This window comes from Phoxinus phoxinus, assembly GCF_949152265.1.
Source record: "Phoxinus phoxinus genome assembly, chromosome: 8".
In the NCBI taxonomy this organism is placed as follows: domain Eukaryota; kingdom Metazoa; phylum Chordata; class Actinopteri; order Cypriniformes; family Leuciscidae; genus Phoxinus; species Phoxinus phoxinus.
Window position 1 is genome coordinate 29,158,354 of NC_136883.1, and position 25,635 is coordinate 29,183,988.

Sequence of the window (25,635 nt, forward strand, 5' to 3'; positions counted from 1 at the left end):
TATTATCATCACTTGTAGGCCTATTATGCAAGCACTCAATAAATGACGCCATCTGGTGGCTTTTTTTTATATATCAGTATTCTCAATCTATATAATTTTTTCAAATTACTGCCCTCATGGAGTGGCTTTTCGTGCGACCAGTGACTCGGTTTAACGGATTTAGCTGTCAGATCTAGCCTTATACTGGGATGAACAAGAAAAAAGTAAAGAGATCCCTATTTGCCCCTGCCCATAACACCAACTCCTTATCTTTCAACAGTACGGTAAAGGCCTAAATGATTTTATATACTAATTGTTTTATTTATAGATAATTGTAGTGGAAAATAAGTTGTCTTTTGTTCATTTCCTGCTATGTCAGTTCAGCTAAAAAGTAGAGTTTAATAAATACCAGCACTCTTGAATTAACCTAATTAAGTTACGGCTATATATAATTTCACAGAGTAATACATAAGTAATACAACAATTAAAACAGTATACCTCTCATAATTATTTCCTTTACTTCAACCACCAAATTAATTGGTGTGTTACTGTGAGTCACAAAATCCGATTAGTGATTCGTCAACTGCGCTACTTGACTTTTATTTTGGAGATTGCCGCCAGGAAGTGCTATGTCGTTCGCTCCGGAAGTTGAATTATCAGCTGATCATGGTGTTTTGGATGGAAGTTGTTTTTGGCACGGAGGGGCTCTTTCTTTATCATCTTAAGCCAATCTTGAACGTCAAAGACACCGGAAAATAAAGCTGCATGTAACGGAGCCTCCAACAACCGAAACGGCCGAACGCGGAGAAATCCGTGTTATTATGAACAGATGGTGGTCATAAGTGATGATCTTTTTGCTTGCTGTTGAATCATCGCAAAGAAAGAAAACAACGTCAGGCGAAGCTCGAACGAGTCACTGATAGTCTGATGTGTGTGTCTCGAGTTATATAGACCGGTCATTAAAAACTTAAATGCATGTAATATGAGTTAACTGTTTGGACACGATCGGTCTTCGTTCGCTGTAATAAATAGTAGTTTACGTGTTTTGTGATTCAGGAGTAAGTCAAAGGTCAGATCAAAGTGTTTTTTTTTCTACAACAGACAGCAGTTTTATAAATACTTTAATTCCATATATGTGAGATATAAAATAATTAACGCCTTGAATTAATTCATGCTTAAGAAAGTTGATAAAAGAGCAGCAACCTGTAACGTTACCAATTCTTTCCTGACATCAGCTCGCTGTGACTGACATACCGTTTACTTGTCTAATTTATTTAAGCCTAAGTCATATTGACCTTTTTATACGTGTGTATCTGTTATTCGTTTTATAGTGTTATTTATAAGTATGGTGACAGTGGAATGCGTTGATAGCTGGATTGCTTCACTTGTGTTTTGACATATCAGACGTCAGGGTGTCGTGTGTCACTCAAACTGTGTTTAAAGTGTGTGGGAGCTTTTTAAACGTACTACTTCGTTAAATTTGGACTAGTTGATTTAACGGTGGATTATTCAAGTTTTTTTGAGAGGGAAGATTCAGATCTGGCACAGTCAGAGATCCTCGTTGATATCCCCAATTTCTCCCCGCCAATGCTGGATCTGGAGGTCGTTCCTGAGCGATCTTTGGGAAATGAACAATGGGAATTCGCATTAGGTGAGTGTGGAATAAGTTCAAAATCTGAAGTAACATTGCATGTTGCACAAAAAATGTAATTGTTATTGACAGGATGTTTACTATTTGAAAACAAGCTGTTTTATTTGACTGTATAGTGATAGTCAGTAGCCATCTGGATTTCACAATTGCACCACATGCTTTTTGACACGTTCACATCTGAGGTTCTCTTGACCTGAGAAAGGTCTCTGTTACACTGAATTAATTATTTGTCCCTTTAGATTTGTCACTGGGGCTGGTACATGATATTCAAAGCCATTCAAACATGATACTCATCATTATTTTTTTTAATTCATCAGTGAATTTTTTTAATTCATGTGCCCTTGGTAATCTGTAACCAAAATAAAAAACCCTCCCTCTTGCATCTTCTCTGATGACGTGTTTACTGGCGCGAGGGCGAGACACAGCTTAGAGAGTGCATTATTGCCCGCCCACGCATCAGCGCCATTGGTTCTGGACGTGTTTTTATCATTTTTTCATTCATTTCTCTAATAGGGATTTCAAAAATAAGTAATTATAAGTAATAAGTAAAAATATCTCCCTCAAAGTGATTCCAACAATATTGTTCCTTTGTGTCATTATTGTCATAGTTTTGGTGTGGAATCCACTATTCTTTTAGAGTAAGAGGACATATTTTTGTTCAAGCTAGTAGCTACTTCATGATTATAGTTATCGTTTTTAGTGTGAATGGACCTTTATTGTTCAATTTAAGTCACTTTTGGATTTTGTAGCCTACCTGTTGTGTAGTTTTTTGACCAAAAAAAAGAAAAAAAAAAAGACTCAGTGGCACCTGACCAATAACAATCCACTATTCCAGAAAGCTGTGTAATAAATTATTATAAAGAGTGACAAGGTATTTTCTTACATACTCTACATGTTTGTGTTATATACCATGAAATTATAATATTTTTACTTCAGCAGCTTCTAGAGCTGTTGACTCCACTCACTTATTTTATCATCATGTGAACCGAAACCTGACAATCGATTTGTTTGTCTGGATTTGTTTCCAGGGATGCCATTGGCCCAGGCCATTTCCATATTACAGAAACACTGCAGAATCATCAAAAATGTCCAGGTGCTCTACAGCGAACAAGTAAGGATATGCTATTACTATTATTTTCAATAAATGTCTATGTGCACTGAAGTTAATCATACAGAATTTTTTGTATCCTTATCTGACCTGTTTCTCTTCCCCAAACAGATGCCACTCAGCCACGACCTCATTCTCAACTTGACTCAGGATGGAATTAAACTGCTGTTTGACGCCTGCAATCAGAGACTGAAAGTGAGAGACAACATCTGTGTGTGTGTGTGTGTGTGTGCACACGCATGGTTTATTTCTTACACCCGTTACATCATGTTGCAAATATATCTCCATCGTTTTTCAGGTCATTGAAGTGTACGATTTGAGCAAAGTGAAACTGAAATACTGGTAAGTGATCTTGTGTTTTGCCACAATAGTTGCGGATTACATTGTGTGTTTTACTCTTTCTCTATATGTTGTAGATGCTGATATACTAACATCTACCACTGACCACTGTGTCAGCCACAGAAATGTAAAATGACCATTTTCTCTGTTCATTACAGTGGAGTACATTTTAACTCTCAGGCAATAGCACCTACTATCGAGCAGATTGATCAGTCCTTTGGGGCTACTCATCCAGGAGGTGAGATTTATTGTCAGCGTCAGTTATTTGTCCAGACCCCTCATTGCTGTGTGTGTGTATGTGTGTGTGTGATTGCTGGGGGATTCATGTTCTCTCTTTCCAGTCTACAATGCTGCCGAGCAGCTCTTCCACCTGAACTTCCGAGGGCTTTCCTTCTCCTTTCAGCTGGACTCCTGGAGTGAAGCTCCTAAATATGAGGTGAGACTATGTTCCCTCCCTGTGTTGTTCATGCTCTTATAAAAAAAAGTTATGTTGTATTACCATTAGATGGAATACCATAGTTTTGAAGGATACCATATTCATCATGGTATTTCGATGGAGCTTCAAAGAATCCTATGGTATTACCATGGTACATATCCCAAGAAGCATGGTATTGGTATATATCTGAATAAGCATGATATTTTCCATTTTTTAAGTGTTTATTCTCCGTTCTGCTTAGTATTTGTTCTGTGCACAGACAAGTAGAAAATAGCCCACTGCCTTAAAATGTGATTGCTTTATTATAAAATACATTTAAAGCTAAATTAAAGCACTTCTGTATTACTAACGAAGTAAACTACAAATAAATAAATAATAATAATTAGCAGTCCTGGCGCCAGGATGCAGTTTTGTGAGAATCATCCTTCAATCTGATACTTTACCTTGCTGGATATAGCAAATGATGAACAAATATAGCAAATATTAAATAAAAAATAATAAAACACATATAGCAAAATTAAACAATTTAAATGATCTTAATGTCACGATAACTATGTGATTTATTGCGATAAAAACATTAAATCTATTGACAGCCCTAATGATAAATAAATAATAAGACATCAAATTAAATATTACTTTATTACTTATAAAGTAAAATAATACTAATAATAAATGAATGAAATATTACTTTATTATTAATAAAGTACTTTATATAAGATAAATACAGTAACACTATTATTACAATAAATCTAATTATACCAATGTCAGTGTAATGTTAGTATTATTTAGATATAATATATTTTGTTTATAATGTATTCATATATTGAATTAGGTTATTTTATATTTTAAGTCTTCATTTTATTTTTAGTCACTTTATGTGCTTTTGACATTTTTAATTAGTTTAACATATTAGTAATTAGGTTTAATTATTTTTTTAGTTTTAGTTCAGTTTTAGTTTAGTTTTAGTGCTTAGATGCTCACATCATCATCACAGTAAGGTATTTTGGATAAATTCATGCATCGGCCATGGGTTATTTTATCATTAACTGAAATTAAAACTATGAAAACATTTTTCTGCATTGAAATAAAACCCAAATAAAGGTTTTAATGTAATATTTATATTTTATTTTGGCTTTATTTGTTTAAAATGTTTTAATAGTTTTAGCTTCAGTTAATGATAAAATAACCCCTGGCCGATGTATGAATGTATCCTGTGATGATGACGTGAGCATCTTTTCACCAGAGGAGACACCCGCACAGACACTGCATTCTACTACTAGCTGTTTTGCTTTGACAGCCTAACTTTGCCCATGGCTTGGCCTCCCTGCAGATTCCCCATGGGGCCACTGTCAAACGGATGTACATTTACTCCGGAAACAACCTTCAAGAAACAAAGTAAGATTTCTGCATGTTTTGGATAATTGAGGCCTTTGTGTGGGGATAAAAATGTGTAAAAATGCCACCACTAATGAATGATTATATGCATAAGACTATTAAGCATGGATGTGTTTACTAACAGACCTTCAAAGTTCAAAGTCATCATCTTAGTATGTCCATTTGTTGATGTGGCCCAAGGGGAGCATTAATCTGCATTTCGTCTGTTACCTTGGGTGTCTAGTTTTGATTGTTCAGTTTAAGCGTTTGGTAAGAACCTCATGGGTTGTATTTCCACAAGCAGCGATCGTTGTAAATGATATATTTCTTCGCAGGGCTCCGGTGATGCCTCTGGCCTGTTTCCTTGGTAATGTGTATGCAGAGAGTGTGGAGGTGCTGAGGGATGGGGCGGGACCCATGGGTCTCAAACTTCGTCTCCTCACCGCAGGTATTAGAAACAACCTAAACTCACTCACTAAGGTCAGAAATCATTATGCGATGTTTCTATTAAACATGCACTTGACTAAATTAATTGTTCACATTCTCATGAACTCCCAGAATGCAGAATTCAGAGGGTTTTTTTTTGGTTCCCTCAAAGGAAACTTTTCATCACTACAAAACAATATATCTTGTAGAATACCATACTTTGATCATTCTTGATTCCATTCAAATTTCTATGTATTTTAATTCATCATAATATGCCATTAACAAATGTGTTGTTTTGATGAGGCCAACACAGTTTCCTGTTTTTACCATGCTTCTGTGTTTAAAGGCATGTCATGACATGTTATTTCCTAAGCTATGCTGTGCTTAGAATACTAGCATTAGTAATGTGTGCCTGTGAGATAAATAAACATTTTTGTTGATTATTGTTTGATTGTTAGTCATCATCACCAACATAAACAGACAACATAGGTTTATTTAATCACTTTAGCATAAACCAGAGCTGGAAAAATCATAAATGAATTGATCTTAACAAAGATGTTTATATAGCTTCTATTATCCATTCTTTGGTCATTTTCCTAGTAACCAGTACTGTGTGACTTTAACTACTATTAATAGTCCAGTGGTTCTCAACTAAAGGGTCGTGACCCAAAACTGGAGGGTTGTGATCAATCAGACATGGGTTCCAGGTCTGAAAGGTCACAGACAGCAAAGAAAAACCAATAAATGCAAACCATAACCTGCAACTATGTAATCATGAATTGTATGTAAGGATAGCAAAATACTTACGTTTTTTAAATTATTTTACTGTTAATGAATAATATTAATATTAAAACAAGCTCAGCATTAAAATTGTTTATCATAACAAGTAAACAAAAATGTCTTTAATAAACAAATCATTTATTAAGATCTGTTCTTTTTTGTTGTTTTTGCAAAGATGTATTAAATTGATCAAAAGTCACAGTAAGGCATTTATAATGTAATACATTTGATTTTCTAATAATTTTCTTTTTAAATTTCTATTCATCAAAGAATCCTTTTTTCTTTTTTTTGATCACTGTTTCCACAAAAATATTTTATTTTCAACTTTGATGTTAAGAAATATTTCTTGAGCACCAGATCAGCATATTACAATAATTTCTGAAGGAACATGATGTGACACTGAAGACTGGAGTAATGGCTGCTGAAAATTCAACTTTGCCATCACAGGAATAAATTAGATTTTAAAATGTAATAATATTTCAAATTATTATTATTTTACAGTATTCATTCAGTATTTACATTTTCATCAAATAAATGCAGCCTTGGTGAGGATAGGATTTAAAAAATCGTACCGGCCCCAAGCATTTGAAATAGCTGTGTATGTTTATTTATTTCATTTTTTTCATAATCAATTTTGCTACTGCGTTGGGTCACCACTTAATGTCCAAAGTAAAATTTTGGTGCTGTAATCCAGTTTATAAGTGATATCCAGTGATCCAGTGTTAATGGAAATTGAATTGGTAAACAAATATGCTGTTTGGAACGCTGCTTTGTCACATTGTATGTGTTACTTCACTTTTTCAGGATGTGGCCCGGGAGTGTTGGCTGATACGAAAGTGCGGGCTGTTGAGAGAAACATCTACTTTGGAGATTCTTGTCAGGATGTTTTGAGTGCTCTTGGCTCCCCACATAAGGTCTTCTACAAGTCAGAGGACAAGGTATTGACCAATCCCATGTATACTCCACAGTCCACACACAGTACATTAATCTCAAGATGAGCAAAGATACATTCTCAGAAATAAACCACGACATTCCCTCTTCACATGTACTGTTTGTCCTGACATATCTTTTCCTTTTTTTGATGTCTCAGATGAAGATCCATTCACCCTCCCCTCACAAGCAAGTCCCGTCCAAATGTAATGACTACTTCTTTAATTATTATATTCTAGGAGTGGTGAGTATTAGCTTTAAATAACTCTATTACTTAAATGACTATTTATTACTTCATAACATGTTAGTGTAGCTTTTGTTTTGTTAAATTTTCATAAAGCCATTGAACTTTGAGCATTATGTCTCTATATATCTTTCAGGATATACTGTTTGACTCTTCAACCCACCTGGTTAAAAAATTTGTCCTTCACACCAACTTCCCTGGTCATTACAATTTTAACATGTGAGTCTCATTGCTTTGCTGTATTGCATTGGTCACTGCTGTTTGAAAGGACGGTTTGCAGTCTGGACATATTGATTGAATATTGATTTTCATTTAAGTGTTCAGAAATGTGTGGTTTCAGTATCTCATACCACTTTATTTACACACTTTATTGCCCCTCACTCCCATCTCAGATATCATCGGTGTGATTTCAAGATTCCTCTTGTCATTAAAAAAGGTCAGTCTATATCAGACTCTCTGAACTAGATCATAATTCCCTGTTGTGTCTCTGTGGTCTTTTGTGTTTGTCTCATTCTTTAAACTCTGTTTCAGACGGGGCAGACGCTCAGAGCGAGGACTGCATTCTGACCACTTACAGCAAAGTGAGTTCATAGATCGTGTGTAGCCTGCACATTCTTTATGTAACGCATGCATTAGATGTTATATAGTACTGTATGTGATAAATAATTAAACATTTTTAAGTAAGTGAGTACTAATTATGGTTTCAACCTTTGCACTCAGTGGGATCAGATTCAGGAGCTGCTAGGACACCCCATGGAAAAACCAGTTGTGCTACACAGGTGAGATTCTTATATTTTGGCCACATATACAGTACAGATTGTTTTATTGACGTCTTCCATGGCTGAAAGTCTGATTGAGCGATTACATAAGACATGATGCAATAAGTTGTACTGTATCTCAACATACCTTTATGCATGTTTTTCGTGCTATATCTTGTCGTATTAAAGTGGAAGAAAAGATTAACGCTGCCGCTTGAACTGGGGCGCTACAGCGATCTGTTATGCTACAGCATCAAAACACCAGTTATTGTTTGAATTTCATGATCAAATGGACAGAATTTGAAGGCTTCTTATCAGAAGTAACAAAACTTTGTTGGATGCGAGGCGAGCTATAAATATTTGGTGTAGGGAAAAACCACGGACCTGGCAAACCTGGCTTGATTCATAGGGTCAAATAGAGCCTGCTTTAACGTCGCTATTTAAAGGCGTTATTGCCCTAAATTCAACACGAGACATTTTCTTCACACACAGTTTAAGTTGCAGTCTGACACGTTTTTTCTGCCTCCTATTGATTGACAGGGTATAATTGGCCCTGATCATCGGCTGTTTTTAAACAATCGGCTGATAGTGAAAATAATGGCTTTTAACGGTCGGCCGATACCGACTATTGCCTGATACATTGGTGCATCTATGCTACTAACCATAAGTAACTCCAAAACTACATGTTAACTAGTAGTCATTAGAGTATTAGTAAACTGTCTGCTTAATATCTGCAAAAACTTTATTTTGATGGTCCTACAACAGACATTATACTGACCCTAAGTAACTTGGCAACTACGCTTTGAGGTCTCAGAAAAAGCGCTATATAAATGTAACGAATTATTACATGTACTTATTCTACTAACCCTAACCAAACAGCCTATTAATACTCTGAGTTAGTTGACATGTATTTGCAAAGTTACTTATAGCTGTAATGTAATAGTGTATATATAAAGGGTAACCTTTTATTATTTCAGCATTACTTCAATTGACATAAATATTGTAATAGTTTTATTTAAAAATAACAACACCGGCTGGATTAAAACAAAAAAAGTCAGATCATTCGCATGCTTTAATACGAGTTACAGCACAGAGCCACCGCTGCATATGAAAAGCTGTTTATAATGCTCTGATAAATGTATTAATATTGTACTGCTCTGCAGGTCATCCTCTGCAAACAACACCAACCCTTTTGGTTCCACATTTTGTTTTGGACTGCAGAGAATGATATTTGAGGTATGTGACTGGGCCATCTGTGTGTACTGTTTGTTTTACTTACTTAGCCTGTATAAAAAGTTGCTTTTAAAAAATAAATAAAGATATTAATTTTACAAATAAATGTCAGATTTGGTTTTCATGTTTACAATACAGTGAAAGTATAATTTGCTTATATTAAGGATGTACTGATATTAACATTTTGGGTGATGCCGTTAAATGCATAGTTCACCCAAAATCTGTCATCATTTACTCACCCTCAATTTACTCACCTTTCATATTATGGAAGTCAATAAGATCCATCAACTGTTTGGTTAACCATATTCTTTTTCATAGTCCATAATATTGGCAGATAACCATATACCATAGCTCATACACAGCTAAGCACTTATTGGATCTCATCTCTATGCTGTTGCTGTTGTTACAGGTTATGCAGAATAACCACATAGCTTCTGTGACTCTCTACGGAGCGCCTCGTCCAAGTAGCCTGGCCCGTGCCGAGCCCGGTGCCCACTGAGGAGTCCGCCATGCCCACGGTGCCCGTCCAGCCCTGCAGAGCCTCTGAACCGACCAGTAGAGTGTGCCTTCACTCACTGCTGCCATCACACAAGCTAAAGCAAGACATGCTGGGAGTTTCTCTGGAGTTAAACTCTTCCCCCCCCTCTCAATTCGGTCTCCTCAATAATAGCATGGAGGCTGCCCTCAGCCTGCTAATAATCTCAGATAACCATGCAAACCTGGCTCTGCCCCCAAAGCTTTAACCCGGACATGCATCAATGTCAGCATCGTTATAGCACTTGTGGATGCACAGTGATTCATTTCCACACAAGCATATTTGTGTAATCTTTTTTTTTTTTTGCCCAACCTTCTAAATTTCCACCAAAGGGCGAACATTGAACCGATTTCTCCTCTGCACGCTAAACACTTTAACAAAAACGCACACGCATTCAAGTTCATTTGCTTTCCTATGCGCAGAGGATGAGAACAAAGTCAAATGAGGACAAACTTTTGCCGCGTAATTTCAACGAGCGTGTTTTGTATGCATTTACGTAAGGTTACAAGCACAAGCTTGCACAGTGTGGATCCAGTGCTGTGAAAATGTTCTTGTGGCACATGAGCAGGCTCACATACACGCATATCGATTCATAAACCCATTTCATACCAAGTCAGCAGCACACATTACCTCTCATTTCAACACCCTACTACACCCGCTTATGTTGATTCCGTTATTGTTTTGTTGTTCATGAGCTTATTAGTTTTGAACATTTGCACTAAAATACACCTAATTTACTTGATAATTGTCTCCTGTCCACTGAGGAACGATTTAATTGCGAGTCTCCATGAGAAAGAACGGCGGGGGAGGGAACGACGACGTGCAATCTGGATTTCAAAGCTAGTTGCAACCCAGACCGGAGAGAAAGCCATCCACCCATCGCCGTTTCTTTTTCCCCACTGGATGTCATGCCGTCAATTCTGTTTGCGTCCTTTTATTTTGTTCCAAGTTGAAAGATGTGAAGTTCTTTTCCCCTTGTTCAGTATCTTAAAGTCTTAACTGCAGAACTGTTTTGTCACCTGATTGCCAAATCATTAGCCAAAGAAGAAACAACAGTTAGCTCTTTGACATTTTTAATACCCACAGTGTAAGAACATTCCCTTTTGATTTGATCTAGTAAGTCCCTGAATTGTTTTCAGCATAGCAACTCCATCAATTTGTAATGCTTTTTTATTTGAAGCTTTCTCTCTCTTCAGATTTGTTGCTGGTGTTTCCATAGCAAGTAGATGTGATGTTTTCTCAAGCACGGTGTGTCCATGTCTGTACAGATCTGTAAATAGCGTGCAGAATTTTCATTGTTGTGTTGCCCTAACGGTACAGATCAGCTGATGTTTGGAACTCGCCATAACATTCGGAGAGTTTCTGGTTTCCTTGAACTCTTGAGGGGACAATATAGCAGCTTCCCTCGAGTGTTGTCCTAGATGGCGTAGCCTACATTTGACCACTTTCGGAGATGACTAGAGCATTTTAACTTCAGTAGATGGTTTGTTCACCTCTAACTACTGTTCATTGCTTTGCTTCCTGGCAGCGTAACCACCAATGGCTGTCGAGCTCCACACCTCTGGTGTCATTCCAACCTTCCTTCAGGCTTCTGCAGTGTGTGGTTCAGGCTAATTCGGGCATTTAGCTTTCTGTTACATTAACTTCTCTCTCATTAACTCCGCTGGAAGACCGTCAGTGGTGTTTTTAATATATTTTACCCTTTTACAAGGAAGATGCTTTTAACATTGTGCCTCATCTCCCACCGAGCCTGTCTTGACTTTTTTTCTCTGTAAATGAAATTGTTTGAACTGCTTTGTGTATGTCTGAGCATGTAAAGCTAAATGAATAGTCATAGTCCTTTTGTTTCCGAAAACGTACCTGAATATTAGAGGAAGAAGAAAAAAACGACTCGTTGGGTATTGAACTCTTTTCATGAAGCGCTAGTTTACTGTGTTCAGTGTATTTAAATTGATTATTGCAGTCTGCGTATCAAAAATGTTACAGAAAATGGAGATTGCCCTTCATGATCTGAAGTTCACAAAGTGGTTGTGGTGTTTCTGTCTTAATACAATTTGTACTTTTTGAAACGGATGTGGAGTTCCACTTTAATATGGTTAGATCTTAAAGCAAACTGTTTAGATGCACAATTGGAATCTCCGTTGTCGATAAGGAACAACACAATCGCTGTTTTATTGTCATTTAGGGATTGTAACTGGGGGGGAATGTGGTCTGATGGGCTGATTGCCTGCCCAAACTCAGGTGGATGTTTTTTTTTTTTAATGCCAGGAGCAAGTGAATGCTTTTCATCAAAAGGGGTTTGGCTGTATTGTTTGTTCTTCAGACTTTATCCTATTTTTGCATCGGAATGAATGAATGATCATCCTGCGGATTGTAATTAGAAATGGACAAACTCCATACAGTGTAATGCGCATATTAATGCTATGTATTGTATTCCTCTATATTGTATGTTCTTCCCCATCCTCCAAAAAGTGATTATTTTTTGTGGATTCAGTACATTTAACCCATTTCTGGAAGTGGGACTTATCCTCGATTAAAAAAAAAGTGTGTATCTAAATTGATTGCAATGTGGTGTTTTGTATCACAGATATTTTTACTTCTGTAGATTTAAGGAACATGTACATGGAAGATCAACATTTATCAGGCAATTTGTTGTTGTTTGTTTCTTTTTGTTATGTTTTCAAAGCAATAATCATTGCGTTGATGGAGTATATAAATTGGAATGGTCTGGTTTGTCAAAAGCTCCGAGTGGGGCAACAATGCTGTGACCATTGGATTTTAGTTTCCTTGTTAAATCTACTGAAAGCATTATACATTTTTTTAAACTGCTAATTTTGTTCATTAAAATTGTTACAGTGTGTTCAACAAAAATATTTAAAGAATGGATGTAATAAATATGGGGGGAAAGAATGGAGGAATCTTTTGTCTTTTGTTAAAAAAAAGGATTCACTTAATGTTCATGTTCACAGCAGGCTTTAATGTAAATCTAAAAGACAGCAGGTCATCCAAAACAATGCAGCACACTAATCAATGTGGTGCCATTTGTCTAATAAAGGATATGTATACAGTAATAGTCTGTTCTATATTACATAACTCAGTACTTTTCAATGCATAACATTAGTGTCTATTTTGTGCATACAAAATGTGTCTGATTCCCTTGCACTTCCTATACAACATCTTTATCATTTAGACAAACTACAATAATTTCCCCCAAATAATAGAGAATAGTTTGAGTTGGATATAACAATCATCTACAGAAGCTTTTGTGAACCTTTTTTCTTAAATTTTATATTTGAGCATTTTTTTTGTCAAAATGACAATTTCGTCATGTTGTTCCAAGCCTGAAATGTTCTGATACATTCAGATAAGTGCAGTGCAGATCACTTCAGGAGATTTTCAGCGAATAATGACAAATATCTCACACAAAGCTATCATATGGCTTCAGAGCATTTGGAATATAGCTGTATGAGTTGTACCTTTAGAGCAGGACAGTTGATGGCCATTGGATGTTTTCTTTGTGTGGAAAAGAGCAGCATGTTCAAAAAACAAACATGAAAAAAAGTCATATAAATGGAGCCCCCCATATGATGTGATATCATGGCCACGAATTAAGAATGAATTCCAAAAATCATAATTTTAGGTAAATCGGGGCCATGTTGTACTGATTCATTCCCTCATTTTAACTTCGTTAAAGACCCCCCTGTGGTGAAAATAAATGTTTTTATTGTGGTTAATATGTCTATGTGGTGTTTTTAATATGCTTTAAGACAAACCATGTGCAAATTCATAAGTCAACACCATTGCTGAGTATTTTCTCCTTAAAACTCCAGTGAAAAAGACGCAGTTTGAAATCACTGATGTTTCTTACGTTACAAACTACTTTGTAACCAATCACGTCACCGTGTGGGTGAGCTTTAGCATATCATTAACTTTGCTGCGAAGCAGGGGAGTCTCAAGAGAAGCCAGGTTATCCTGGTATATATTTCTGTTAATATGAAACGTTGTGTACATTTAGCAATATAGCGAGTGAATTATGTGATGTATATTACGATGTTATGATGAACTATATGCCTTTCTTTACGTCCATAATTTAACTAAATTAACAAATAAGTACAATGTGGCCACGATTTAACTAAAACAAGGGAACAAAATAATAAAACGTGGCCACTGGCCATGAAATATTAAGTTGTGGAAGCTTAATTCTTAATTTACCTTATGGTATCTATTTTTTCTTCCACGCCATGTGGGAGTTTGATTGACATGCCTGTGAATTATTGCTTTAGTTTTTCCTCATATGTGACCCTGGATCACAAAACCAGTCACAAGCAGCACAGGCATATTTGTGGCAATCACCAACAATACATTGTATGGGTCAAAATTATCGATTTTTCTTTTATGCCAAAAATTATTAGGATATTAAGTAAAGATCATGTTCCCTTAAGATAATTTACTACCGTAAATATATAAAACATTTATTTTTGTGAGTGAATGCAGCACAATTGCGAACATAAATGGATAACTTTAAAAGCGATTTTCTCAATGTTTTGATTTTTTTACACCCTCAGATTTCAGATTTTCAAATAGTTATATATCGGCCAAATATTGTCATATTCTAACAAACCATACAACAATGGGAAGCTTATTTATTCAGCTTTTCAGATGTATAAATCTCAATTTCAGAAAATTGACCCATTTGACTGGTTTTGTGGTCCAGGGTCACATATTCCCTGTCCGTTTTATGTTTCATTTTCACAGTACAGTAATTTTCTAGGAGTTAATGCTCCACAAAGACTTTTAACCCATAGTCGTTGTTCCTAAGCTTCTCCTTTGCCTTGTTCTTAGCAGTCATCTTGTCTCCCCATTGAAAGGGGAAAACCGTAGGATCCTGACTGCTGTGACACTGAAGGTTAGGGTCATGCAGAAGGTTCCACATGAGCCAGATCTGTGGGACGGTCAAGCTGTGCACCACCATCAGCTCTCTGTAGAAGCAGGGGTCAAAGACCTGGAGGTGGGGGGCAGCGGACGGTCTCACAATTCCAAAGGTGCGGAAGCCTTCGTGGCGAGTCGGCTGAAGGTCGATCCTCAGCAGACACATGCCCAGAAAGACATCATCAATGGGGAAGAGCTCCACCTCTTTGCAGGCGAGGTGGAGCTTCAATGCGGTATGTCCCGACATGACAAAGCCACCTCCGCCAGCATACGACGGGTAGATCCCCTGGCCGTAAATAAACTCGGGGATGAAGTACTTACTGTTGCGCCTGCGAATTGGTCTTGCGTGGACAATGATGTCGCCGACAAAAAGATCCTTATCGATCTTTTGACCCTCAAGCATCTCCAGGATATTGTCGATGTTCACGTACACATCTGCATCACCCTTAAAAATAAACTTTGCTTTGGGACAGCTAACATTGATCCACTGTAGGAAGTGGATTTCTTTTAGTGTCAAGTTGAAGAATGTGTCTTCAAAGTCCCACAGGAGGATGTCGTGAAAAGTGTGGTTCTCATATCCCAAAAGTTTGTCCCATAATGGAAGCGCTGTTTGATTTTGGGGTACACCGAGAAGAAAAACTCTCCTGACGTTCACGTCTTTCTGGAACACACCTTCTCGTCCCCATGTGCGTCGAACGACCTGACGTTTGTCGAAGTCCGTTGCCACTGATTTTATGGCGATCAGCATGTAGGGCGCTCCTTCTGGTCCAGAACACTTTGTAGGCTGATCAATTAGCAGCTTGAAGTCCCGTTGGTCTTTTTTTCGAAGGTAATCGTAAAAGTCAAAGGAAGCATGTGTTGGTAGCAGACTTGCTGTCGTTGAGGGTTGGAGAAATTTAGACTTTGCTTTCTGAGATTTGATCTTTGATGGTCTTTGTGCTTTAGGCTTGATCTGAACCTCAGGCTTGCAAGGAGGTATGTCTGGAGATTTTGAAGGGAACGGCTTTGTTTCCAGTCCCTTTGGTGCTCCACTGAGGAGGGTTCTTGAGCTGGTGGACCCATGTTGAATATGCAATGTCCCCCATATGGGTGTCATACTTTGATGGGCATATAACAGCAGAAATAGCAGCACCAGCAGAATTAGGGAGCAAAGTATATCTCCCTTTATATAGACCCTTCTCATGGTGTGACCGGTTTTACTGTTATACTCCCATGAAATTTGGTAGAAGTCTCACATTCTTCTTAAAGTGTTTGGATTTTCTCACGGCCGTAGTAAGTTCTACTAAATAAAAGTACAAAACGTCAGTTAAAATAAATGCATGATAACTGCTTAAAAATCATCATTTTGGTTGTATTTTTCATCCTAAAAATAAAATGCATTCTACGTTTGACCTCTTAAAACACATAACTAAATCTGCAGTTACCCTTATAATCATGTCCATGTCCAAACTAATTTCCTATTGTGTAAGATATGTCTGTATTTGAGAGGCATTACGTGTACTTCTTACCACAGCATCCTGGATGTCATCAAACAACAGGAGACACAGGATATTACTTGACCAAAGTTATGCTTCATAAACGGCCAGGACTGCATACTTCTATGAAACAGGATACACAAACAATTTATAACAGGAAACACATCTGACAAATTTTGCAACTTTTCTGGCACTTCAAAGTAAAAAAATAAAATAAAATAAATGTAATAGCCTACTGTTGAAAGAGCTAAAGTGTCTCTTTCATGTGTTATTCACAGAAATATACCTAAATACAGTTGCTTTTCCAAGTGATCAGTCAGTTTAGAAAAAAATGCATATGCAATATATCCATATTAATTCTTCAACACCACATAATGACACATTATTTAATTTATGTAAATACTACTTAATTCCTCAAATATGTTCACTAAAATGATTGGCTCAATTATCCATTCTGTAACTACATAAGTAAGTATGAGTTATGAGTCATTGAACCATTCAATTGATTCGTTAAAAACACCAAGCCGAGTTGTGTGCCTGCAAGTCTCTGCAACCCTGTATTGTGTTTGCTCTCCAACTGGGTTTATTATACTTTTAACGAACAAGATCACTGACACGCTGAGCCTCGAAAAACCCAAAACAGAGATCGTCTTTGAATCTGTGCACGCGAAGAATTCGTTCGCTTATTAAGCCTTAAAAGATCAATCAAAAACAAACGCGTCACCCCACATGCATATATTTTATAAGCCTAAGACAAACTTGTGTAATTTAAACATTTGAAATTTAGAAATGACACTCTAAATAAATACGATTGCACTTTGGTTGCAATCTTTTAAAATGTACTAAACACTGCCTCGTGCATAATTATTACCCTTCATGATCATTAAAGTGCGTCTGCATTTCAAGTTGCTTTCAATTACATTTTGGCGTTCAGCCTTCTTTATAACGGTCTTTCATTGTTTCAAACATACATTTACAAAACTTACCCAGATGACGGCGTACCAGGAGAGCATTGACAAGACAGCACTGCAACCAGATCCAAACATCTGCTGCCACTATTAAAGCTGCTACACGGGACTGTGGCGTGCGCATGTTTCAGGGGGAAACATTTTAACTCGCTGAAATGCGCTAGGTTATTAAGACATCTCTGTTCGCGTCAGTTATGTTCGTAAGAATGTACATCAGTTACAAGCGGAAGACTTCTTGCACGTTTTAAGTTATTTCACTGATCACGTGACAGCTCGAAGCTTGTTGGATGCATCGCGCGCCAGATGCCAGCGCAGCAACTCCTCGCGAGCCGGGAGCGAGGACAGGGAAGCGAGAACGCGCAAGAGAATTATGAATTCATGAGTGCGTCCCATTGCCGCCCTTTTCTTTTTTCCATGATGGAAAATAAAACTAGATTCAACAGTTTAACAGCACAGATAGAATGAAAACAGATACACTCATATAATAATTTAATATCCTGTTTGAATACAGATAAAACCAGTCGATTTACAAACACATTGCCTCGGTACACAAAATACAGTCTCTTTGGCTATTAAGTTTTGGCTAAGACTTTACAGTTACAGACAGACCAACCCAGTTACTCCTCTAAAACAAAACTGCAGCCAGTGAAGGCAGGATTCAAAATAGATCCCCTCATGCAGGCCTTTTCATTTCCCAGCAGGCTACTGGGCCCTTTCCGAGCCTGTTTTGGGGGTTCTCCCCCAGGAATGTGGTCTGATCTTCCAGACTTCTGCACTTTAAGATCATTAAGGACCAGATGTTTCTCAGGAGGAAGTAGTCCCTGCTCTCATGATCTTGAAAAGAGCATTGATGTTGTTGTTCTTGATGGCATCTCGACAGGCAGTGATAACCTGAGTTTTAGGTTTTCCCACTGAAAAGCATAATTGGAAATTAATTAATTATGATCGTGATTACAATTAATTGCCAAAAAAACAACTAATGAGCTGAGAGACCATTTAAGCTATTTCAGTCATATGACTGGCACCTGGAAGGCAAAACATTCATAGAGCTGCAGCACAAGCCTGTCCATTTTCAATCCGTTTCAAACCACAAATATTTAGATGACCTCTCAAGAAGAAGAAAAAAAAGATATTTGAACAAACTGCAAGTTTGGGACACTGGTAATCCATATAAAACACCATATATCCATATTTCAATCACTAAAAAAATAGCAGGACATTCTAAAATGCTTAATGTGACTTAATATACAATTAAAATATCAAATTCCGTATACATCGATCTTATTAATGATGCATATATATAGGCAACCAGAATATGAATGCAAACACGCTACATTTCATGAAAAGATATTACATGAAAAAGGTTTTACATGGGAAAGTTCACAGTTTTAGTACATTAGTACTCAGTATAAACCTGGTCAAAATAACTGCCGGGCAGTGGAGGAAAATCTGGTTTTGCCCTCCAGGTGGGCGTTCCTATACAGTGTGACTTCAAGTGAAAACTATGAATACTCATTAACTGTGTTTTCTTAGTAAAAATCCACCCACCTCTCAATCTCCCTGCCCTTTGGATGGCCTGGTTAACTGATTTCAGCCGTGCGAGGAGAGCATTGTGATTATTAGACCTGATTTTATATTCATTAATCAAATCTCTGTTGAGGTCATACAACTCAATGTAGCGTTTCTTCATGTTTCTCCTAAAAAACAGAATATCATTTCTGTGAGTACATGCCTTTGAGAAAGCAAAAGGACTGATCAATCAAACTAAGATGCTCACCAATCACCCATGAGTCTGGCATCTTCCGCCTGCACCAACATATTTCTTACGTAGTTGGAATGATCTGCCATTGCCGCTGTGAGCTTTTGATGCACTGAGTGAAAATCATCCACCTAACACGAACATAAAAGGATGTTTGCAGCTAAAAGACTTTAAAAATATGTATATTAAAGGTGATGTTGCTATTCTTAACCTCAGTGAGAGTGGTTCGTAGCCCTTTGAAGTAGACAGGGAAGTCAGCTTCAGCCTGTAAGTCTTCAATGGCCAGAAAAGAAGCAAGTGACTGGACCAGATCTCCAGCCAGATCAATGTCATCTGTTCTCAACGTGATCTGATGAGGCAGAACTAAGTTAGAGATTTTTTTTGAGTAAGTAGCTCACAAATACTGACAAACACACAATAAAAGCACCTCTCCACTATGCTGCATATTGATTCTCAGGAGACCTCCTTCACGCAGTGCGGTGAAGGTGATGTCTGGACTGTCAATGCCCTCGGGCAGCAAGAAGTTCTGGTTTAGCCACATGACTACCTGCAGACATAGATGCATGCCTCATATTTCATCAGCACTATGATATACAACACATGGCACAATTTGTGTGACGTCAAGCACACACAGTTCCATTTTGAGTGAGTGTGTCCTTATACCCTCTGAGGTCTGTCATTGATGTTGAAAGTGACTTTTCCTGTGGGTTCTGTGGCTGAGGAGTCAACGCTAAGGTCATACATCGAGAAGCGAGGCAGCTGACGTGTGATTTCAAATACGTGGAACTGTGTACTGGAGTAAATGAGGAAGAAGAACAGAAAAATGCACCGTCATATGATTTCTTTGAAATTCTCCCACCATATTTTTTCATAATACCTTCATTTTAAACTTAAAATAAGTAGTTGAATGAATCCTCAAAATGTAATCCAAATAATGAAGTTTGACAATCGTCATGATGATATTCCACATTTGTGTACCTTGTCTTTCCTCCCACAAAGGCTTTGATGTGAAGGTCAACTGGAATGTCTTTAGGAGGAATGATGGGGACACGGACACAGCCAGAGAGATTTTGAGCGCAAGGGTGAACCACGTGACTCTCACCTTCAAAAATCCCCTCAGCAAATATCAGCACGGCTCTAATGATTGTTTCTGAAGGAGGGCAGCAAAAAGAATATCATATATTATCATTTAAAACTTCATGTTGATTTTTGTTCCCAAAAAACTTATATTAAGCCCATTAATTGTACTAATTTGTTCCCTTGTTTTAGTAAATCATGACAATTTTAAGCTAATTTGTTTCCTTGTTTTAGTTTTTTACATTTTAATAATTCGTTCTAATTCATTCTAATTGTGGCTAAATTGTATTAATTCATTCCTTCGTTTTAATTAAGTTAAATTGTGGCCACGATATCTTGTTTTTTCCCTCCATATGTTATGTATGGTGCTCTGTACAGGTCAAACAGATTTGACACATTTTAATGTGGCTTTTATGACAGATTTCTATATAATTGAACTAAAAAAAACATAATAGATCAGCTGTAGTGCAGGTGAAAAAAGTGTTGCAACGATGGTTTAACTGTACCATTCGGAGTGGAGATGTTGAGCTCTATGTGTGCTCTCTGGATCTCTGTGGCTCTTCGTACAGACAGGGCTGTCTGGAGCTGCGTGTTAGCTGGAATTACACCCATCTTAAATTCCCCCTCCGAAACTCCAGGAAGAGCCTATTTCACACAAATTTCACTCACCAAAAACTGAATTGGGAACATCAACATAAATCACTCAATTTTAACTGAAGAACTGCATGTATAACCTTGGAATTGTCCTCGTAGTTTCGTAATTCCAGCATCAAGTTCTGTTTACGTTGGCTCAGCTCCCTGATCAGGTCTTGTTCTACACTTGCATCCATTAGGTTTCCCTTCATATCCTTACTGGCAGGCAGATAGCCACGTACTGTAGGATGACAGATATATATGATGAGCCAATACTCAAGGGCAACATGCATTTACAATAAATGTCCGTCATCTCACCCTCTCCCTCCACAGAGGTGCATATAAGCTGAATCTGTCCATCCATGCGGTAGTCTCCCTCGACAACCCCAGCCACAGAGGATGAGAAGTTATCCTTGAAGATCACCTCACCAGTGCGATCACTGCGAGCATCAATCTAGACATGGAATCACAGGGAATCCTCTCTCTTTACTTGTACAGCTAAAACCTTGGTAAGTAAAATGTGAGGGTACGTTTACACGACAACGTTGTGCTAAAAAAGTTTTTTCTTTGCGTTTACAGATGACAACGTTGTCAAAATTATCCCAGTTCACATGTATCTGCGAAAATGACTAAAAACGCTGTATTATGCATGCCCGGCCAGTAGTTGTCACTTTGTAAAGAAGTACTACGTGCCTATAGACTGAACATTGTTTTCACAAAATTCACGGTATCGTTTTAAAAAAACATTGCATTTTCAGGCCCCCAAAACGCTGTTGTCATGTAAATGGATACCCAAAACAAATAAAAGGTTTTCAGTTTTTAGTTGAAAAAGGTGCCGTGTAAACAGCCACTCCGTGTAATTTCTAAAAGACTGACCTTTCCATTGGACCACCCAGTTATGAGCTCAACAACACCATCAGCATTAAGATCAAAGGCATGGATACTCATGGCGTGATTTTTAGACTGTGAGAAAAAAAATTTCTTACTCATTTATGTTGATTAATGATCATTTTCCTCTAGGAAAGAATGCTGATTCAGGTTTAATTTTGAATGGACCAAAATGCACTACCTTGATCCTCCAGTAGCGTGCAGTGCGGTCATACACTCCTACTGTGCCATTGGCCAGAGCATAACCAAACCTGCTGCCGTGCATGTGACAAAGCGATGTGACTGTCTGAAAGAAACAGAAAGAACAATAACGGTATATTTAAAAAAAAGTTAATCTATCAACCAACAATGCCATAACTCATACCTCATTTTCTGCAATCTCAGACACCAGTTCATCCTCTTTGAACACCCTGATGTCAAAGTCGTCTGAGCCAACGAGCAGCTGGAAAGATGGGATGTGTGGTCAATTTATGAAAGCAGTATTTTATAATAACTTACACAAGTATTTTGTCATTATGACGTGAAAACGAAAAGAATAATGCCTCACCTCATTCTTGCCATCTGCAGTAAAGTCACAAAGCACAAGGGATCGTACATTATCTCCAGTGACCTTTAAAAAAATAGGAATACCTATAAAATATCCTTCATAGTTTTGTTTCTCAAATATATTTTGAATATAGGACGCAAAAATTATCTTACTGTCCAGAACTGGTCATTTCCCTCATAGTCAAAGCCTTGCAGAGCACAGTTTCCACCAATGATGGCAAGGGTGGACTGGATATCTCCTAGTTTTCCCAGAACAATGGCATTGGCCCCATCAGTCACCTGTTATATAATAAGCATGTGATAAACATTTCTGTTTTACTTGGATAAGAACCATTCAATCACCTGGTATCAATGTCTTAAGAAATCCCTTTTAAGAATCCATTCTATAAAAAATAAATAAACACTGCAGCTTTTTGTATACGAGACACTCCATATAAACCTTACCTCCTTGTAGAAGACATCGGTGTTGTCATGCACATCATAGGCCAACAGGTTAGTTTGAGAGCCTACGAGCAGCGTGTGTCCTGTGGTGTTGGGTCCCAGAGTACCAGCCGTCAGACAGCTGACTGCCTGGTTGATATTGAGGAGTGAGATATCGGAGTCCTGGGTACTCTGACTCAGCCGGTGGGCTGCTGGCCTCTGGCCTCGAGTGTGAGGGTTATGGATAAACACCTGGATGGGTTTAAAAGTTAAACTGGATTGTACCGTATGTAGATATCGTTTTTAAAATACACATTTGAAGATGTCCTAAAATCACTTTGCTTTAACAATGTAAATTAATTGAGGTTTTTCAACAAGGCACACCATGTGTCCACATTACAAAATGTGTGTGTGTTCAGTTCAGATCCTTTATTGTATAATAAATATCACAGACTTTGCAACTAAAATAGCCAATCAAATCAATCCTGCTTGTCATGAGGAGGACCACAAGGAGATGCTTGTGTAGATGTAAAAAAAAAAGGCTTAATAAAGATTGGCAAAGCTATGAGCACTATGAAGTCCATTGTAATAAAATACAACAAACAAAGCTGGCTATGCTGCTAACCAAGCTTAGAAAAAATACTGTCAGGAAAAAAAAAATTGGCACTTGTCAGAGGAAAAAAACAGGAATGCAACAGACTACAACAATGGCAAGAGTAGCAAAGCTCTCTGCATGAATATTCTTGAACAAAAAAATGTGCTTTGTAAATTTTTTAATGTGCTGTTGATGCCAAAGGGAAGAATAACTATTACAAATTAGAAATATAATATAATAGAACATATTGTAATACAATCTAATATGATATAATTTTTATATATAATACTTTTTAATAGGGATGCACCAATAAGAATTTTTTCTGGCCGATCCAATTTTAACAAACAACTATTGGCGATTCAGATACTGATATTTTTCACTTTCTCTCTTATTTTAACTTTTGTTATAAAAATAGATTAGATTAGTCCTTATTAAAGTTACAATAAGGACTGTTACTTTAAAAGGTGCACGGATCCAATATACTGGTACACAAGCGTTTTATTTCTCAAATGTTTACATTCAAGACATAACCGAGTCAGGATACTCGCCAAGAGAGACATTTTTATATAATTTTGTGTGAATTAGAAGTGAAAGAGAATTCAATTCAGTATGTGTCCAAAAGTGCCTTTTTTTTTCTTTTTTTTTAGCAAGTAGGCTATTTAATTATTTTATCTAGAGAAAAACGTTGGATTATGCAACAGACATTATACAGCTTAGAGCCTTCATGCAGTTAATTAATAAACATTTTCATGCTATAGCTGATATGCCGATGATTTTAAATTGATTAAAAAAATCGGCCGATACATCGGTGCATCTCTCTACTTTTGAATATAATACTTTTCACTTACCTTGCCTGCTTGCGTGGCTGCAGTGAGGCATGGATGTATCCCATCATACTTTCCAATAGCAACCATTCGAGGGTTAATCTTATGGTTCAGTTTAAGGGTGAAGATGGGCACTAACATGGTGGCACAGCTCAACAGCAAAATTAGATGTACCAAGCTTCCTGTGAAAATACCATAAACAGATGTTAAAACAATGACTCTGTAAACATTCACCGCATGTACTAGAAAACCACAAGAATCTCCTACATGGATCGCAAGTCAATGAAGCATTATTGTGAAAATTATACTGTATGTAAGGGATAATGTATAGCGAGGCGGTTGTTATAGTGAATACAACCCCGACAGGCTGATTAGGTAAATGTAAATGTTTAAAATCTACAGCTAAAGAATGTTATGTCGGTATTGTCACTGTCAAACAAACAAAACATTTACATAATTAGAACTAATATAAATTAATTGAAAATGCTATTTTGGGTAAAGGGGAAATGATCCACAACAAGAGACTGTATTCAGGCTTTAGCCCATCTCTACCCCTTCTCTCTGGGTAATAGAATAAACAGCTTACTGTGCTTCTCGCCCGATGGGGCTTCCGTTGCCTAGCAACAGTGGGCAGCTTGTCACGGCATTACCAAGCCACTTTTGCTAGCATGCTATTCTGCTAATCCTTTAAGTGTACACGTCTGCTTACTATGTTTTAAAAAAAGAAGGTTTTACTTTGTGCTTATATTTTAACAGATGAATTATGCGACGCCATTTTCAGTCAAAACGAAGAAATTTACATGCTATCGATTTATTAGCCAGATCCAGGCAACTCAGTGTATTCTCTATGCGCTGGTTAGGAGTGCTGCTAACTCTGCGTAGCTTAGCAGAAACACTTCATGCTGTGCTTGGAGATGATAATGTGTGTATAATTATATTTCCTTTACTGCAATAAACGTACGAGTTACATTAAATGGAAGTGTCTTACCGCAGCCGCTAGCTTGTTCGCTGCCAGGTGTTGTATTCTGCTATTACTGACAGGACAAACTGATGCCCATAACTTGGAGAGGATTGTTTCCAGCAGGATGTGCAGTGAGCACGCGCAGGGGTCCTAATTTAAGAACTTAACCGAAAGGCCATAATAAAAGTTGGCAGTTTGGCATCAAGAATAACTACTTGAATAATGTTTGTTATTATAATGTTGAAAAAAACTTGACACACCACGGGTCCAACAAGTAGAAATTCATTGACAGACTCCAAATTTCTACTTTTTGGAGCACGGACTTCATCTCTTTGTGTTTTTATTTAATATAAAGCATAAGACCTTTATGTTATGCTTTATGTTATTTTTTTTTTTGTTCGAGCACCCACTTTGAGCAAGTTGCCGGTTATGTGCGTGCTTTGTTTTTGTGTTTATAATAATTATAATTAGGGCTGTCAAAAGATTAATCGTGATTAATCGCATCCAAAATAAAAGTTTGTGTTTACATAATATATGTGTTTATACTGTGTATAATTATTATGTATAAATACACACACATTCATTTATATATGTAAGGAATAATTGCATTTATATACTGTATATACATTTATATAATTTATATTATATATAAATATTTTATATATAAATATAACCAATTTTTCTTAAATATATACATGATTGTGTGTGTTTTTATATAAATAAATAATTATACACAGTATACACACATATATTATGTAAACACAAAC

General features: G+C 37.1%; 3 protein-coding genes across 7 annotated transcripts; 1 reads left to right on the forward strand and 2 right to left on the reverse strand.

Annotated features, from left to right (window-relative positions):
- The first annotated feature begins 622 nt into the window (after positions 1 to 622).
- Positions 623 to 12,862, forward strand: phaf1 (phagosome assembly factor 1). Of its 2 annotated transcripts, none has more exons than XM_079621159.1 (16): positions 623 to 1,630; positions 2,659 to 2,741; positions 2,850 to 2,933; positions 3,037 to 3,080; positions 3,236 to 3,315; positions 3,419 to 3,513; positions 4,844 to 4,908; positions 5,223 to 5,335; positions 6,898 to 7,031; positions 7,184 to 7,267; positions 7,404 to 7,486; positions 7,660 to 7,703; positions 7,799 to 7,848; positions 7,988 to 8,046; positions 9,189 to 9,261; positions 9,668 to 12,862. In XM_079621159.1, exons 1-16 carry the CDS (start codon positions 1,567 to 1,569, stop codon positions 9,755 to 9,757), a joined length of 1,245 nt encoding a protein of 414 aa, XP_079477285.1. In that variant the 5' UTR covers positions 623 to 1,566; the 3' UTR covers positions 9,758 to 12,862. The 2 variants fall into 2 exon arrangements, with proteins under 2 accessions (XP_079477285.1, XP_079477284.1); XM_079621158.1 differs by having other exon boundaries at positions 635 to 1,630; positions 4,811 to 4,908; positions 9,668 to 12,697.
- A 1,560-nt stretch (positions 12,863 to 14,422) lies between these two features.
- b3gnt9 (UDP-GlcNAc:betaGal beta-1,3-N-acetylglucosaminyltransferase 9) lies at positions 14,423 to 17,549 on the reverse strand. 4 transcript variants are annotated; one of them, XM_079621161.1, is made up of 3 exons: positions 17,184 to 17,393; positions 16,231 to 16,320; positions 14,423 to 16,004 (listed from the first exon to the last, which is right to left on the reverse strand). In XM_079621161.1, exon 3 carries the CDS (start codon positions 15,903 to 15,905, stop codon positions 14,568 to 14,570), a length of 1,338 nt encoding a protein of 445 aa, XP_079477287.1. In that variant the 5' UTR covers positions 15,906 to 16,004; positions 16,231 to 16,320; positions 17,184 to 17,393; the 3' UTR covers positions 14,423 to 14,567. The 4 variants fall into 4 exon arrangements, with proteins under 4 accessions (XP_079477287.1, XP_079477288.1, XP_079477289.1 ...); XM_079621162.1 differs by having other exon boundaries at positions 14,447 to 16,001; positions 16,231 to 16,317; positions 17,184 to 17,549; XM_079621163.1 differs by having other exon boundaries at positions 14,447 to 16,004; positions 16,231 to 16,317; positions 17,184 to 17,440.
- bbs2 (Bardet-Biedl syndrome 2) lies at positions 17,367 to 25,028 on the reverse strand. The gene is made up of 18 exons (XM_079621145.1): positions 24,896 to 25,028; positions 23,932 to 24,089; positions 22,513 to 22,740; positions 22,222 to 22,347; positions 22,070 to 22,132; positions 21,887 to 21,964; positions 21,704 to 21,808; positions 21,511 to 21,597; positions 20,953 to 21,088; positions 20,736 to 20,875; positions 20,508 to 20,646; positions 19,903 to 20,074; positions 19,588 to 19,717; positions 19,352 to 19,471; positions 19,136 to 19,273; positions 18,943 to 19,055; positions 18,714 to 18,862; positions 17,367 to 18,076 (listed from the first exon to the last, which is right to left on the reverse strand). The coding sequence occupies exons 2-18, from the start codon at positions 24,046 to 24,048 to the stop codon at positions 17,970 to 17,972; spliced, it is 2,148 nt and encodes a 715-aa protein (XP_079477271.1). The 5' UTR covers positions 24,049 to 24,089; positions 24,896 to 25,028; the 3' UTR covers positions 17,367 to 17,969.
- Positions 25,029 to 25,635: the final 607 nt, after the last annotated feature.